This window comes from Panthera leo, chromosome D3 (genome assembly GCF_018350215.1).
Source record: "Panthera leo isolate Ple1 chromosome D3, P.leo_Ple1_pat1.1, whole genome shotgun sequence".
Classification (NCBI taxonomy): domain Eukaryota; kingdom Metazoa; phylum Chordata; class Mammalia; order Carnivora; family Felidae; genus Panthera; species Panthera leo.
Window position 1 is genome coordinate 72728426 of NC_056690.1, and position 16432 is coordinate 72744857.

The 16432-nt window shown below is 38.4% G+C and overlaps 1 protein-coding gene across 1 annotated transcript in view; it reads left to right on the forward strand.

Moving 5' to 3' along the window:
* The window catches only part of DCC (DCC netrin 1 receptor), a 766352-nt gene that overhangs the window by 735907 nt on the left and 14013 nt on the right, over positions 1-16432 (forward strand). The window contains exon 27 of the mRNA XM_042909706.1: positions 846-1058. Within this exon, the coding sequence (XP_042765640.1) occupies positions 846-1058 (213 nt within the window). The remainder of the gene's footprint in view (positions 1-845; positions 1059-16432) is intronic.

The window sequence follows — 16432 nt, forward strand, 5'->3', positions numbered from 1 at the left end:
TCACCTGGACCTGGTGATTTTGAACATGAATGATAAAGTCAAGTCACAGTGTCCCTAGCATAAGAAACTGTCTTGCCAATATGTTAGTCTGACTCAACTGTGGTCTCTGGAGAAAAGGTGTGTCTCTGTATAAAAAAGTGTCCAAATACCCAACGGCAGTCGCAAATGACTATGTGAAACGTCTTCAACTATAGTAATCTGACTGAAAATTGCGAGGTTTGCTGCCAAAGAGGAAAAATTACAATCCTGCATTCAGGCAACTTGTTCCAGCAAAGTCATCTCTCATATAACTTTTTAGCTGGATGTGCTTCTTTTTTGTTTTGGAAGACAATGATAGTGGCTATTATTTGTATCATTTTATTAGCAATGCCTTGAACACCTGGTAACTCTGATTTGTTTGACAGTTGACATGGCATGTTTAAATCGCAGAAAAAATTGGCATATTGGCTGGCAGATAATAATGCAGCTGTAGCTGGGTTTGGGATATTGAATTTCACTGGCATTGCTCCTTGTGAAAGGAGAAATAACTCTTTTTTCTTGCTTCATCACTTATGATTACAGGGCCCCACCAGTTCAGGCAATAGAGTCAATGCTGTGTATATTTTACTATTCTTCCTGCAAGATAGATCCCTGTCCTGCTGGATCTATAGCCACTGTTTAAAGGGGTGGGGCTGCTATATCCCAGAAATGTATGAAGGGAGAGAATGAGAATGTTCATAACTAAAAGAAAAGATTGTCCAGATCCTGACTTCTTTCTCTGAATTCATTCAGAGGCCCATCAGCTGACTTAGGGGAAGCAAGCTCTGTCCTGGAATAATGAATGGCTTTTCTTGTTTCCATTGCAGCGGTGAGTGAAGGACCAACCACCCAGCAGCCACCCATGTTGCCCCCAGCACAGCCTGAGCATCCCAGCAGTGAAGAGGCACCAAGCAGAACCATCCCCACGGCCTGTGTTCGACCAACCCACCCACTCCGCAGCTTTGCTAACCCTTTGCTACCTCCACCAATGAGTGCAATAGAACCGAAAGTCCCTTACACACCACTGTTGTCTCAGCCAGGTAAAATGCTCATTTGTTCATATTTAAGTAGTTGTTATCCTTGGTGCCTCTACTTAAGTGCATGAGGGTTCCTGAGAAGGCCGGGTGCAATATATCTGTTCACCACTGATTGCATGCCCAGTATGCTCCTGTCTGTTACTGATGTTTATGGAACAGCTCTTAAGTACCTGCCTTGGCAAGCAACTGGATGGTTGTAGGTGCCCTTCATTCCTTTGAAAAGTTGTTCATTGATCCTGAACCCTGCTGGACAATTTTCTGGTTCATTAGTCTGCCACATGGATCCTAGAATTTAAGGCTAGACTCCAAGACTAGAGGTAAAGGTACAAAGGTCTGAAAAGCCACTTTTTTAGAGATAGGCATGTAATCCCATTATTCTGCTTTGTGCCTTTCAGTAGTCATCTTCTGGAAGTTCTTATATCACTGTTCCAGGGCCAGAAAGGAGTATCAGAACGAGGGTAGAGTCCAACTTCTTAATTTTACGAATAAAAAAACCCGAAAAACTTAGGTAGCAAGTAGCATCTCTGTGGTGCCTATGATATTGTGCTTTATGAGAAATACACATGTGGTCATTCAGATGGCCAAAATATATTTCTCATATATATTGGGTCTTCCTCCACAGTTTCTGGGCACTCTGGAGCTCATAGCTCCCCAAACCCTTAGAATTTCCTTACTGATAAGGGGGTAAAGGTGTCTTTTATTATGTTGATGAACATGACATTTTTTTTGTGAACATGACTTTTGGATACCCCCCAGGGTGGGGGCTGGTTGCCAGGAGGACCAACCACATAATTAGAGGGTTGGAACTTCAGTCCCCCTCCCAACCTCCTGGGAGGAGAGAGGGGCTGAGGTGGAATCTACCAATGACCAATGACTTAGTCAATCATGACTGTGCAATGAAACCTGAATAAAAACCTAAGAGGGCAAGGTTTGGAGAGCTTCTGTGTTAGTTTATATGTGGAGATTTGGGGAGAATGATGTGACTGGAGAGGGCATAGAACTTCCATGCCCTTTCTCCATTCTTCGCTCTATGTATCTCTTCATCTGGCTTTATCATACCCTTTAATACACTGGCAAACGTGTTTGCCTGAATTCTGTGAGCCACTCTAGAAAATTAATCACACCTAAAGAGGAGGTCGTTGGAACCACCTGTAGCCTGTAGCTCAGAAGCACAGATAGCAGCCTGGAGCTTGTGACTGGCATCTGAAGTCAGGAGTGGGAGGCAGTCCTGTCTGGCTGAATTCTTAACCTGTGAAATCTGATACTATTTCTGGATAGATCATGTCAGAACTGAGTAGAATTCTTAGATACTCTATTGGTGCCTAAGAATTGGTTAGTGTTGGTGGGGGGACCCCCCCCCCACACACACACACACCCAACACTGGAATTAGGGAACACCAACCTTAAAGAATGCCTTTCTAATAAAATCAATCAGCATAGATGATAACCAGAGCCCCCAATTCCCAATGCAGTATTCAGTTTATCACTTCGTCTGGCATCCAGTGGTGCTAATCCAGAGCTCTTTTTTGTTTCTGTTAGGGATTAAGGGGGATAAGGGATGGCAGAGAGGGAAAGAAGAAGAGGAAGGAGGAAGAGGAAGGAGGAAGAGGAGGAGAAGGAGAAGAAAGAAGAAGATCAACAGACAGGATGAAAGATAGGCCAATAAATAGATACGTAGATACATAAAGATAAAGAACTATGTAGTGCTTAAAAGTATTTGAGCTATTGGAATAATTCTTAACAGCCCCAATATATCAAGCATAAGAGAATAAAGTTTAATGGTTCCAAGTAATTAGAGGTGGCCCCCTTAATAGACACAATTGGATTGGTCAACCTGCTATTTGGCAAGTATGTTTAAGTTTCAGTTACTCAGATCCATACCTACAGTAGTTGTAGTCACTACATTAGTTTATAAGCCTCATGATGACTGCAAAACTAGAAAAAAATACTATTGTGATTATGACTGTTATCTTAGTATTAAGAACATATTGTGTTCCTGGTACCATATAAATTGATTTGTGTTCATGCCCTCTGGTGTTCTTCCTTCCCTGTGATATGTGGTGTGGATGCTCAGCTACCAGACCCTGAGAGGTGGGTTGGAGCACAGGAAGGATTCAATCCCTTGGGATGTATGGATGAGGTCTTCTCTGATACATAGGCTCAATGGAGGTCATGACTTCATTTCACAGGAAATAGCTCTTCAAATCCAAACGAAGCCCACACTAGGATTAAAAGCAGATTTGTATTGCCCAATCCCCTCTCCCATCCCCCACATCTATGCACTCCATGCACATTATGGGGAGAGTCTTCTACTTTATAGTGCCCTGAAACTACGAGGTCTTAGCTAATTGAGACAAGGACAAGTATAAAGGAAGTGAATTCATTTAATGAAATTCCTGCATCAAGAGCACACTGACTGGTGATTTCTGATTGCATGTTCCCCACTGCAATACCAACCAAGAGAATAGACCTTGGAAGGACTGGTATTCAGGATAGATAGCAGGTAAACTGCAACTATTAACAATAACTAACTCTTTAGTGAACATGTGCTATATGGCTGGCATGCTTCTGAAGACTTGTAACAGTACATTTGATCCTCAGAAAAACTTTGTGAGGTAGCTACTTTCTTAACCGCATTTCATGGATACAGAATTTGTGACACAGATAATTTAAGTAGCATAGTTAAGTGTGCACAACTACTGAGTGATGAATCTTCTCCCATTCGTTTTTTTTTTTTTTTTTTTCTGACTACAGAAAGCATGAGTTCTGAAATTTTAGGAACTCATTTGTACGTCTTAGCTTGTGTCTAACTTATTTAATGACAACAGCAAAGGTAATTTTTTTAAAAAAACTTATTACATCAAATCAGGCCAAAACTGCTAAACAGAAAAAAAAAAAAATCTGAAATAATTTTGAGTTGAGGAATACCAATTCCTCACAAGCCTTCTTCACTCACATTTTAATGAGGAAACATAAGAGGTTTAACTGTTTTATGCAAAAGAACACCAGTTTTATAACACAAAAAAACTAATGTGCCAAAGCACTTTATACTGTTAACTATTCTCTCTAGTTGGAAGTAAAGATCAATTAAGTAAAGATTCACGTTGAAAAGAAGACGAAAATAAAATTCTGAAGTCTATTTCACATGAAAATTTACTGTGGCAGAAATATTTGGCTTGGAATACAATGTTTGGGAAACAACCCATGCTCCAGAGATATGGTGACAAAGAACCCTAATTTTAGAAAGAACATCTGACAACAGACAGAATAAAGCAATGGCATTGTTATTTACTCTTTATTGTTTTCTTCCAGTTACAATATTACCAAAGCGACCTTAAACAAAGTCTGACACAATGAAGGATAAATAAGTGTATTATGTCTTTAAAAGATGGGAAATAGAGTCCTTTCTGCTTTCTCTACACCTCTTCTCTCAAATAATAAGCATATCTGAGAACCATTCTCTGATCTAATGCCATGCGGGCAAGAACTCGTTTTCTTTTATTTCCATTGTACACTTAAGAGCCTTCTTTTTTCTTAAACCATTGTTCTTGTTTTTATTTAGATGATTTCTTAAAAACCATCTCTTCTTTCATACTTTCCTATATCTTGGAGTTTTTGGTTGATTTTATATTTTCATGGTTCTCCTTTAAATGTCACCCTCCCCGCCCCCTCACCTCGAGGCATACCCTGCCATCACTTTGGAATTATTAAATGCCTTTCCTTTTCATGTTTCTCCTTCATTGTCTCCCTGTGATTCCTGTTCATTTCATAATGTCTTACCTCATGATTTTCAAATAAGTTCTTCCTGCATTGCTCCTGACACATGGTAAATAGTATGCTTTTAAGAAAGGGCTGATGTTTACTTATTCTAATAGAAAAAGAAAATTAGCAGACTGACAAATGTATTAGCTGTGACATTAACTACATGCTTCTTAGCCTAAAAGATGAAATACTTAGAGCTTTCAACAAATTTTAATTCTAAGAAAATCATTACTTTAGTCAAACTGATTGATGAAGTAAAGTCATTCTCTTGTCGGCTTAAAAAAAAAAATACCTGAAATAATTTTACTCTGGATTTCACAATAAAGGACTGTGTAATTTCTAATGAATTTATCTTTACTCACTGCGAGTAATTACTTCAGAATATGATAATGTGAGGCATTGCCATAATTTTTAAAGATCACACCAAATGAGAAGCTCCTTCTGCTTTGAAACCATTGAAATTAGGATCAAGGAAGAAACTCATTCCCTACTCATATTCCTGTGTGTGTTTTCTAAAGGGCAGCATGGTTGATCTGTGCCTCAGTTTGACTTCCAGTAAGGCACACAGAGTTGTGGTTGCAGGATGTGAAGGATACAGCAGCACATACTATGAGTAACCATCTCCACGGAGTTGGGGAGACTTTTGCAGTATTTTTATAGTGAGTGGTAATTAGAAAGTCATCTTGTCATAACGACTGAAATTCTGCCTACCTGAAAACACCGATTCATTCCTTCATTTATTTTTCCTTTCCACCTGCCGTGTTAGAAATTTAGCTTACTAGGCTAGAGTATTTTATGGCATTTCTTACAATTTCATCATCACCTCGTGATAAAGTGGTTCCGTTTTTTTAATGCTCCACAGTGAATAACTGTGCGGTCTTTACACATTTCAGGAAGGCTACAATCACTGCACTTTGCAAATCACAGATGTGGACATATAAGTGATTTGGCTTCATCCCCTTTCAGGTTAAATAGAAAATGTTTGATGGAGTGTTGTGCTTATGGCATTATAGATCTGACATAAATTCTACAAAGGGCCAAGATAGGGTTGTTTTTTTTTTTTTTTTCTTCACTAGTTAAAAATGCCTTTTAGCTGTGAAGTGATCAGCTGCACTTTAAATGAACCTGGATTAGACCATTTGTCTTCTGAGGCTGTAATTCTAAAGAGAAAGAAAATCTGACCTCTTAAATAGTGACTTTTATACTAAACAGTAACTGTTTTCCAACATTAGCCCCCTGGAGTTCTTGTATCTTCATAAAGGGGTACATGTACTTTATTGGCCCCTATTTACACATTGCATTTCTACACACTTTTATTTACAAAGCAAAAACCTAGAACATTCTGATCTTTTCAATCTTCTAGGAATCAATATGTCAGTGGACATGACAAGACCAAAACTCACTTCATTGTACTACGAAATTGAGTTTGATTTTTCCTCTGCAAATTGTGGCATGTGCTTCAATTTGTCTGAGGACAGAGGACAAGGAGTGGGTGGAGGTGGCTGACAGTGGACAGAAAAGGCATTTGATTTATATTTTATGGCTGGTTGGGAAATCATGTGTTCCTGCCATAACCTGATCTTTTTGACAGGCCTCATTTCAGTAAATATGCTATCACACAAAACTGCCAATAAATTACTGTAATACCTTAATACAATTGCATTCCCTGAGCCACTTGTAGGCCACCATTGGGGGTGTTCATCAAGGATACCACATGAGTGTTCCATTCTGCTGGAATTGGTCACAGGCAGAGGTCATGGGAGATCAGACACTCTTAAACAGGTGAAACAAGAGGGTCACTTTTCAGGCCGGTCAGGTCAAATAAATCATTTGCACAGCTAAGTAGGAGAGATGTGTTGATTTGAAGTTATTGGAGTCAATACCAGTCCATTTTAGAGAGGAAAATTACACTCACTCCTGTTAAACTTCATCTCGTATGTAAACTCATCTGTGTTTGTTTCTGTTTGCTTGTTTTTGCAGGTAGCTCCTTGAAATTGCCCTGTCCTCATTCCTAACAGATTTTGTTTTTTAATAGATGAAATCAGATTTGATTTGGTCTAGTCATCCTTAATTATCCCTTAGTAAAATGTAAGTCAAATTTGCCTTATGTATCACTAATGTTTGTGACTCTGGAGCCTAGTTGGTGTTTTAATAAAGTACTATTTATTCTAGAATGGGGTTCCACTATTTAAATAGGAAAGAGCTTTTTTAATTGCCTCCAAGGGAGGAAAATGGTTGCTAGAGGAAACACTAGGAGTAAGTCACGTGACTGGTGTCTCATTTATAAATGGCAAAACCGTGTCCTAAAAGGTTAAGCAGTTTGCCCAAGGTCAACAATTGAGCTAGTGGCCAAGTTTAAAGAATTCAGAGAAATAGAACATTGAAGGGAAACAAAGGATTTTACTTAACTTTATTTAACTAAGAATAGTTATTCTTAGGTCAACTTCTTTTTTCCCTATAAGAGGGCCTTTAGGATGATGCTAGTTATTAAATATCCTGAAGAAAGAACTGTTTTATAGAAGGTAGTTTGAGTTATTTAGCTTAGCATTTGAATAAATGTTTTATTCCTTCATGTAGGCTAGAGGGAGGAAAGAAGTTCTAGCAAGAGTAGTGTCCACCAGAGACGGAGGACTAGTTCCTCTCTGCTCAAACTCACCTGTCCAACCTGTCAGTGTCCCTTTTCAGGGAGGTAAGGAACCAGGGAGCTGATATCTGTTGTTTTCTGTACCACACATCACAGATAGCCAGGACTTTGGAGTCCAGTGATAAAAATAAAGAACAATAAAAGGAAGTGTAACATGAAGATAAAAGTTAAAACACATGAGAATATTACTCAGAATGGGGGTTAGAGAATGTGAGCATCCATGAGAATGAAAAACAAACAGTTGGCATTTCTTTAGAATTGCAAAAATCTATTGGCAGGAGGGGGTGAATGACCGCAGCTGAGTCAAAATTTGAGTTCATTCGATCAAACTTTTGCTCTCTTAAAAAAAAATAAAATATTGCACCAGAAGTGGTTATATCATATATAAAATTGAGGTTAATTATAAACCTAATACAATTAAACTCTGGGGTTAAAATATTGAGTTACCACCTACATAATCATAAGACAAAATGAAAAAAATCTATTTTCAAAACTTTGTTACCAAGTACACTACATAATTTGAAACACATAATTTAAGAATGTCCTTGGAATTTTGCTGGGAGTGGGTGGCCTCATGAGTGCCAGAGAATGACAAGGGAAAGGATAGCAATAGGTTGTTTTCAAAGCAGGAAACATACCTTTCAGATTTCCTAAGAACATCAGAGGTCACATGGTTAACTACTACTGTATAAATTTTGTTATTTATGAAATATCTTGAGGATCAAAGTGATTTGTTAAATAAGCTTATGTGAGGGGCACCTTGATGGCTCAGTCAGTTAAGCATCTGACTTTGGCTCAGGTCATGATCCCATGGTTCCTGAGTTCAAAGCCCACATTGGGTGAGCTCAAGCCCCGTGTTGGGTGAGCCCTGCTTCTCTCTCTCTCTCTCTCTCTCTCTCTCTCATCTCTATCTTGCCCCTCATGGGATTCTCTCTTTCTGTCTCCCTCTCTCTCTGCCCCTCATTCACTTGCACCCTCTCTCTCTCAAAAATTAAAAAATTAAATAAGCTTATGTGAAATTAAAAAGTTAATGCTTTAGATTTTGCCACCTTTTATACTTTATAGTTTCACATTTCCAAGTGAATTCATGCCTACCGGAGAAGTAACTATAATCACCATTATTGAAGAGATAGACATTCAGAGAGGTTGAATAACTTGTAACTTCTCGAGGCTCATGTGTCATTATCCTTGGGACCTTTACATAAACCACCGTGAGCCCTCAATAAATATTTATTGAGTTGATCAGAATAGAACAATAAAGGTAAGAGCCAGAAAGTGATTTCAGGTCTTCATTTTCAAGTCGAATGATGACTGTAGGTGAAGCAAAGCAACTTGAGAATTGGCATAATCCTTACCTAAGGATTAGGTAAGTTGAAATCATTTCCAAAATCACAGTCATTTGTTCATAAAACATTATGTTCTGAACTCTGAATAACATCTTATTCTAACACTGAATTAAATCGCATAGAGTAGAGAAAACAATAATGAAGGCACCACCCCTGGAAAGTATTCATTAATTTAACATCCATACACGGTGGAGAATAACGTCTGCTTTGTTCCTAAAAAGCAGGAGTGCAGATCAGTGGAAATAGAGTCCTGAGTCTTTCCATTATGTCAGTTTGGGTATAATTTTGCTCCCCTGAATCCTATTTATTCTCATCTGTGAAATTTGATAGGCTTTCATCTTTAAAGAAGAATGAAACATACAAAATTCTAATAAGTCTTAATTACTGCAGACATAAGGATGGATATTCTCTCTGTATTTTCTTTTTCTTTGCTTTGTGAAAAAGTATGAGTAAGAGAAAGTTTTTCACTCAAATGGATTCTGAACTGCATAGTGTGCATTGTAAGTATTCTAAGTTATTTGACAGAGTTCCTTATAGTTCATCAATTAATACCAGCTTCCAGTTGCTTTGTTCAGGAGCCAGGGGAAATTTTGAAACAAATGAAAAGTGTTCACATAAACCTCTGTGTTGATGGACGACTGAAAATGTGCTGTGAAAAATCTAGCACGCTGAAAGCAAAAGCTCTGTGATATTAAAATAAAGTGAGAAAACCATTGTTAAAATCATCTAGAGCTCTACTCCTTCTGAATGTTTATAATGTTTATCTTACTGGCAGGAACTTAACAGAATTCAAGTGGCCTGTTAAACAGCCTGTGTATTTCATAGCTAGGGTGGATGTTCTTATTGCCAGTCTGTTTATCTACTGGAACGTCAAGACTCTCAGTAAAGAATGCCCTTATCTTTTGTGGTAAAGGAATTCTAACAAGCTGCTGCCACTGCTTCCTCTTCTTCCCCTTTCCTCTTCCTCTTTGTACTCTTCCTCCTCCTCTTCCTTCTTCTCTTTGCCCTCTTTCTCCCCCTTCCCCTTGCCCTCGTCGTCCTCCTCCTCCTCCTCCTTCTTCTTCTTGTGAAAAACAATGATAAGCAAGCCCTATTGATTTGAAACCAAGAGACATATTATGACATAATTGCACAGAGGCTTATAGGAATTAGGAGTAATGATAATTACAAGGATGCTCTTTTCACACCTACTCCAAAGTGCCCTCCTTAAACATTCTTCTTCCACATTCCCCATTCTCTTACCCACTTGTTTGTATCTCTGTACTTCTATGGTCACCTGAGCCATGATTTTTAGTAGAAACAGCATATTTCAAACTATAGTAATGTCTTGACCTAGTCTACCTTTCAAGGCTGAGATTGCCAGTTTAAACTTGAGTTTCAGTTGGTGTTGCATGTAAAATTGTAGTTCTTTGTTTATTCTCTTTTCAGCTCTCTGGAATGGTGCGTCAGTAAGTTCATAGAAATAGGCTGCTTAGTGCAGGACAAAAGGCAGGACAGTGGTGTCATGTGATGAGGAGTGTACTCCAGTCTTCCAGGTCTCTTCTCTGGCTGGAGCCAAATGCAACTGAAAAAGCATTTACAGGAAGAAAATAAGAAAACTCTAGGACCCAGCTTCCTTGCTCATTGGCTGGGTTAGCTTCAAATAAGTAACTTAACCTCTTTATGCTTCCATTTTTCACAACTATAAATGGCTGAAATAAGATCTATTCTGGAAAGGGTTTGTTCATGTAAACATGAATTACACTAGTTAAAAATGTTAGCACTGAATCCAGCAGCTTCTGATTTGATATGAGCTGGAGACCACATTGCCTTATAAATTGGGCCTGTGAAGTTGCCAACAACTTAAATTCAGAAGCTGTAGGATCATGTGGAAGCGGGGTTAAAAGTAAATTTTAATGGTTTCGTGGCTGGTGAAACAAGATCTAACTCCTGAATGTTATATTTCACCACAAGTGTGTGCAACAGAGAAAGGGCAGCCAGTGAACTGAGAGCCCTTGCATGAAGACAGAATGGTGAACAAACAAGAGTGGCATAGGGGCACCTGGGTGGCTCAGTTGGTTAAGCGTCTGACTTCAGCCTAGGTCATGATCTTGCGGTCCGTGAGTTTGAGGCCCGCATTAGGCTCTGTGCTGACAGCTCAGAACCTGGAGTCTGCTTCACATTCTGTGTGTGTGTCTCTCTCTCTGCCCCTCTGCCACTCACTCTCTCTCTCTCTCTCTCTCTCAAAAATAAACATTAATAAAAAAAAAGAGCAGAGTGGCATCTCAGAGCTGCCTGAATAGCATTTCCTGAGTCTAGAGAGAAGCACGGCCTTTCCAGTTGCACAGGTCTTGTTCTCAAATTATAAATATATCTGACATCCAGGAAGCTCCCACCAGCCCCTTTAAATGATGAAACTGCATCAAATAGCATTCCCCCTCCAATTTCTTAATCTGTGTCTCCACCAACTCTTATGAAGGCCCATTCCTCAAACCCAGTAAGGATTTATGTCCAAAAGGTAGATTTGATGGTCATGTGCCTGACTTTCTCTCTTAGAAACACTACACTTCCTGAATTCCTTCCCAGTTTAATGTGACTAAAGCCTATGGAATTTCCCAGATCCCAGCTATTAATATCTGACTTCGCTATTCCCTGCACTAACCCTCTGTAAAGAGAAAACAGGACAAGGAAGGGTAAGAAATGAGGATGAGCTGGGTGCCTGGGTGGGTCAGTCAGTTAAGTGTCTGAGTTTTTGTTTTGGCTCAGGTCATGATCTCACAGTTTGTGGGTTCAAAACCCTCATTAGCACAGAGCCAGCTTGGGATTCTCTCCCTCTCTCTCTCTGCCCCTCCCCTGCTCGCACTCGCTCTCTCTCCAAATAAATAAATAAATAAATAAAAGAAATGAGCAGGAGCTGAGCTATTGAAAGTGGGAAAAAGAAGTTATTTCTCACTGAACATATGTAAAACATTACTGACACCTTTGTCTTCTTATTTACAAATAATATATTTCATCTTATTAGGAACACTGTAGTGGGATTCCATTTTAAATGTGATTTGACATGTCAGTTTTTAATTGTAAACTCTCCATAAACATGACTATCTAAAAGTACTTCTCAAATTTTATATGCCTGGGAATCACCTGCAGATCTTACTACAATGCAGTTTCTGACTGAGTGACTCTGAAGGAGAGCCTGCAATTCTGCGTTTCTAAGAAGGTTTCAGAAGATGCTGATGCTTCCCCTCTGTAGCTCACATTTTGAGTACTGAGGTTCTAGAACATATCTTGTGTCCTTCACCTGCAGTTCATGGAAGAACTCCTGGGTCTGGTAGCACACATGAAATTAAATTCACCTGTGTGTGTGTGTGTGTGTGTGTGTGTGTGTGCCCTCGCACGTGCACATACATTTTTCCCATTGAGTGGGTTTATAGCTTTTGTTAGTCTCAAACTGTTCATGATCTACAATAAGTTAAGGGCCACTTAACCCGCCACTGTGTCATCATCTTGCATTTAGGCTCAGCTGTTCGATGTAAACCACAAAGTGTTATTGTTTTGCTTCATTTTGTGTTTTAGACCAATCCAAAAGCCTTTAGTGGAGTAACTTTGTGGAGTCTCAGGCCAGGAGCTGAACGTTTTGGCCCTGCTCAAATGAAATTCTGCAAAATTAAGTGATTCACTTTCTTGTACAAACACCTGGGGCCTTAGTGCATATCTGTCAGTGCCTAATGAGGAATTAGATTAATATTTTACTATCTTAAAAGAGATCCCGCTTCTGAAACTCTCTCTTCTTTTGTCGTTATTTAAATGAAGACTGGTAGATAAGATTCATAACTGTCTGTGATGAATTTTCTCCAGAAGCGGAGGTTCTGTGGGAAACCGTAGTGTGTTGTCTTTTAAGGAGGTCATCGTAATCTGTCCGTGGCATCCCACATTTCTGCTGTGCCACAGAAAGCACTTCAGCAGAGACCGAATGATTACACACACATTTCCTCAAACGGTGACTCGTCGTTCAATAAAGATTTCAGATTCAGCCAGTGTCATACCAGGATGACTAGCATATGAAACCTATAAAAAATGTTTTACAAAATTTTTTGGTGGTAGTAGGGTAAGCGAACCTATAAACAGTGGTAATATAAATCACAGAGAATGGGAGGTAATAAAAGAAATGTTTATTTGAGTAGCGAGGATGTATTATATGATATCCTGAAAAATATCATCACAAATCATTTCTTGGGTACTAAATAATTCTAAGGAGTAAATATATGTTTGAGAAGGCTTTATGATAGTACAGAGCAGGTGGGAAAGAGGGGAGTTTTTAAAGAAAAAGAACCCGTTTCTCCAATAAATGAGCAATTAGTCTCATCCCTCTGTGCCCCCTCTTTCTCATTTTCCTCTCTTCCTGGCCTCTTTCTTTCTCTTTCTTTTGTATTAGAAGGTTCTGGTGGTGTGTCCGCCCCACCCCCATCACAGCTTCTTAATTTAAATGGTAACAGGTCCTATACAAGCACCTACCAGTTCGTGAGTATTTGAGAAATTGCAGATCAGAGAGAGGAATAATGATAGAATATTGAGAAGTACCATGAGAAAAGTGCTTAAAAATTTTTAATGTTTTAGAATTTTCCGCACATATTTACCTTTCTCCTTGTGCTCCCGGGTTAGACAGATGGTGCAGGACCCAGTTCCTGAGAACTAACCCCCTGCCAGGTGAGGGCTACATCTGCTACGCAGGCTCTGTCCCACTCTCCTGCTCCAGCTCCTCTGCTCTCACTGTCTTCCAGATGCCATACAGTCAGTCCCTTCCTAATTAAATTAATGCATTTAATCTCAGATTTGATCTCTTTATTTATTCTATATGTAGTATGATTCTAACAAAATATTTCACACATGCAAACCGACATTTAAGATCATAATAGACACCACTTTTCAGTATTCTTTACTAGCACCATAAAGCCTAATAAGTGCTGGGACCCAGTCAGTAGATACTCAAGAAGAAAATGAACTGATTCTAACCATGGTGATATGTTTGCGTGGTGATATGTCTGACAGTGACCATTAGCAAGCACTTAGTCATGAATTTGCTATGTCATATAATCTTCACAGAAACACAAAGAGGAACATGGTGACTTATGAGGAACCTTGGGATCAAAGAAGATAAAATAGTTAATTGCATGTTACATTGTATTAAAATGGCAGGACCACGATTTGAACCTAGGACTTTCTGAAACCAAAGCCTATTTTCCTGAACAACTATATTATAATCATATACATAAAGGGCCAATGATTATATGATTAGTAATGTCACAAATATACACACTCAACAATTTTAGCATCTTCTTTAACATGTAAAGAGAGAGAAAGGTTATTTTCTCCAGAGATATGCTAATACTATTCGATGACACAATACTCCAGATATGTTCACAGGAGGAAAAGAAAAAAAAAGGACCTTTTAAATTTCTGTTTTCTCTGTGTATTATTTATATTTCCGTTGGCATTTGTCACATTTTTTTCATTTTCCTTTCCAATTATGTATTGATTACATATTTTTCATACTTGAATTGGCCCAACACATCCAACCAGAGAAAGTTTATTTCTCATTGGAGACTAAAATAAATATTTATATAGATGTCAAAACCCAGAGATACTGCTATGGGCTTATTTCTTAGCCTATTACAAGATATCCTATAGCCCATTTTTTGGAACTAGCTTCTAATCATTTTCTAGATATGAGATATTCGGAAACTTCATGCTGTAGAACATGTCACATATTGAAAACTTTATGAAACATTGCTTAGGAACATATTTTCCTTATAAATAATTTCCCATATATGGGCTTGAAGAGATCTTCTTTTTGGCCCAGCATGACAAAGATTCATCAGAATTTTTCATTGACATTTTGTTCCACTATAAATAAAGAATAAAATCTCAATTAACTAGTAGCTTTGGGGAATAGACTGTTCTCGGGAAATTGCATTTCTGGATGGCTCAGGGTAAAATACAAATTATTTTATAATAAAAAAATGTTTATCAGTTAGAAATTCTATGATAGCTATAAACTCAGGACTGTGGAGATGCCATTCTGCACAGGCCTTGTCCGTAAATCCCACACCATCTCTGTAAAGTAGCCATGTCTTTTCTATGGAATGAACCCAGAGTGTAGAAGAGTTGAATGACATCTCCAAGGTCACAGTTACTAATGTGCAGGGACAGGATGTACGGCTGCATGGCAGTAATATTCTTTCCCTGATTGCTGGAGGATCACAAAAGTATACCAGGAAGGAGGACCAAAGTGAGTAAAAAAATCCCAGGGATGAGAAAGTACAACATGTTTTCAGAATCTACAGGTAAATCTCTTTTGCTAAAGAAGATGATTCCTAGAGTAATCACAAGATAATAAGCTAGAAAAGGGCAGAGTAGTGACTTAGGAGGATCAAATGGAAAACTGAGATTAAGATGGAAAGTGTGTAATGTGGATTGATGGAAGTGAAAATAGATGAAAGAGACAGTGGCTGGACTTATCTTCCAAAAGAACAAACAGGCAATTGAGTGAATAATTGGCTATGAAGAATGAGGGAGAAAGTGAAGTCCAAGGTGGCTCAGTTGTCTGAATCCTATGTTTTGAGGACCACACTTATAAACAAATGGAAAGAGGGAAGTGAGTGAGACGGTACTCTCTGAGAGGAAAGGGAGAGTCAGAGAGTAGGGTTTGCTGAGCACGAAGGGGCAGGAGACATCTAAATGCAGATATACTGTGGATGTGGGGAAGTGGTAGGAATTCAAGATGGAGTCACAACTGAAAAGTGGATCCTAGAATCATTTTCAGAGAGGTGAAAGTTTTAGTGCCTCATAGATAGATGACAACTCCCAGAAAAAGAATTTGAAGGAAAAGAAGAAATTTGAAAAATGAAATTTAAAGTAAATCTGCATTTTATGAGGGAATAAAGAAAGAGGTACCACAGGTAGGATAACAATGGTGGTATAATTTTTAGAAGCCAGGAAGGGAAAGAATTTCAAGGACAAGGCAGTTTTAAATACAATGGTTCCTTGATGCAAAGTTCCCATAGTTCTTTTTCCCTTCTAATATTTTATTATAAAAATATTAAATGCTCAGAAAAATTTTACAGTGAACTTCCCTACACCCACTACCTAGATTCTATCATTAACATGTTTTTTTCTATTTTTGCCTCTTATATATCTATTCATCTATCCATCCACCTTAATTTTTGACTCATTTCAAAGGACATTGCAGACATCCATTCACTTTACCCCTAAATACTTCAGCAAGTGTATAAGATGCTATTGTGTTTGGAGTATTCCATTGATTTGATTGTATAATCATAAGGGAAAAAATAAAAACTATAGTATTTGTACAGAATCAATTGTAAGAAGTATCCTGGTTTCAGGAATATTTCTATGAATCTTAGAACTGAGAAAACATAATACCAACAAATCCTGTAGAAAGGTTTACAAGGCAAGATACCTATTAGGCTGAAAAATTATGATAGTATTTATGACCTTTATATCTGACATTTCTATAGATTGGTGAGGTCAAAAGCCAGATGTCTGAGAGAGCCATGGTGAATAAATAAATAGGTAATGTGCAAGATAGACCACCCCTAAAAATATGGCAGCAAAATACAGAAAAGAAG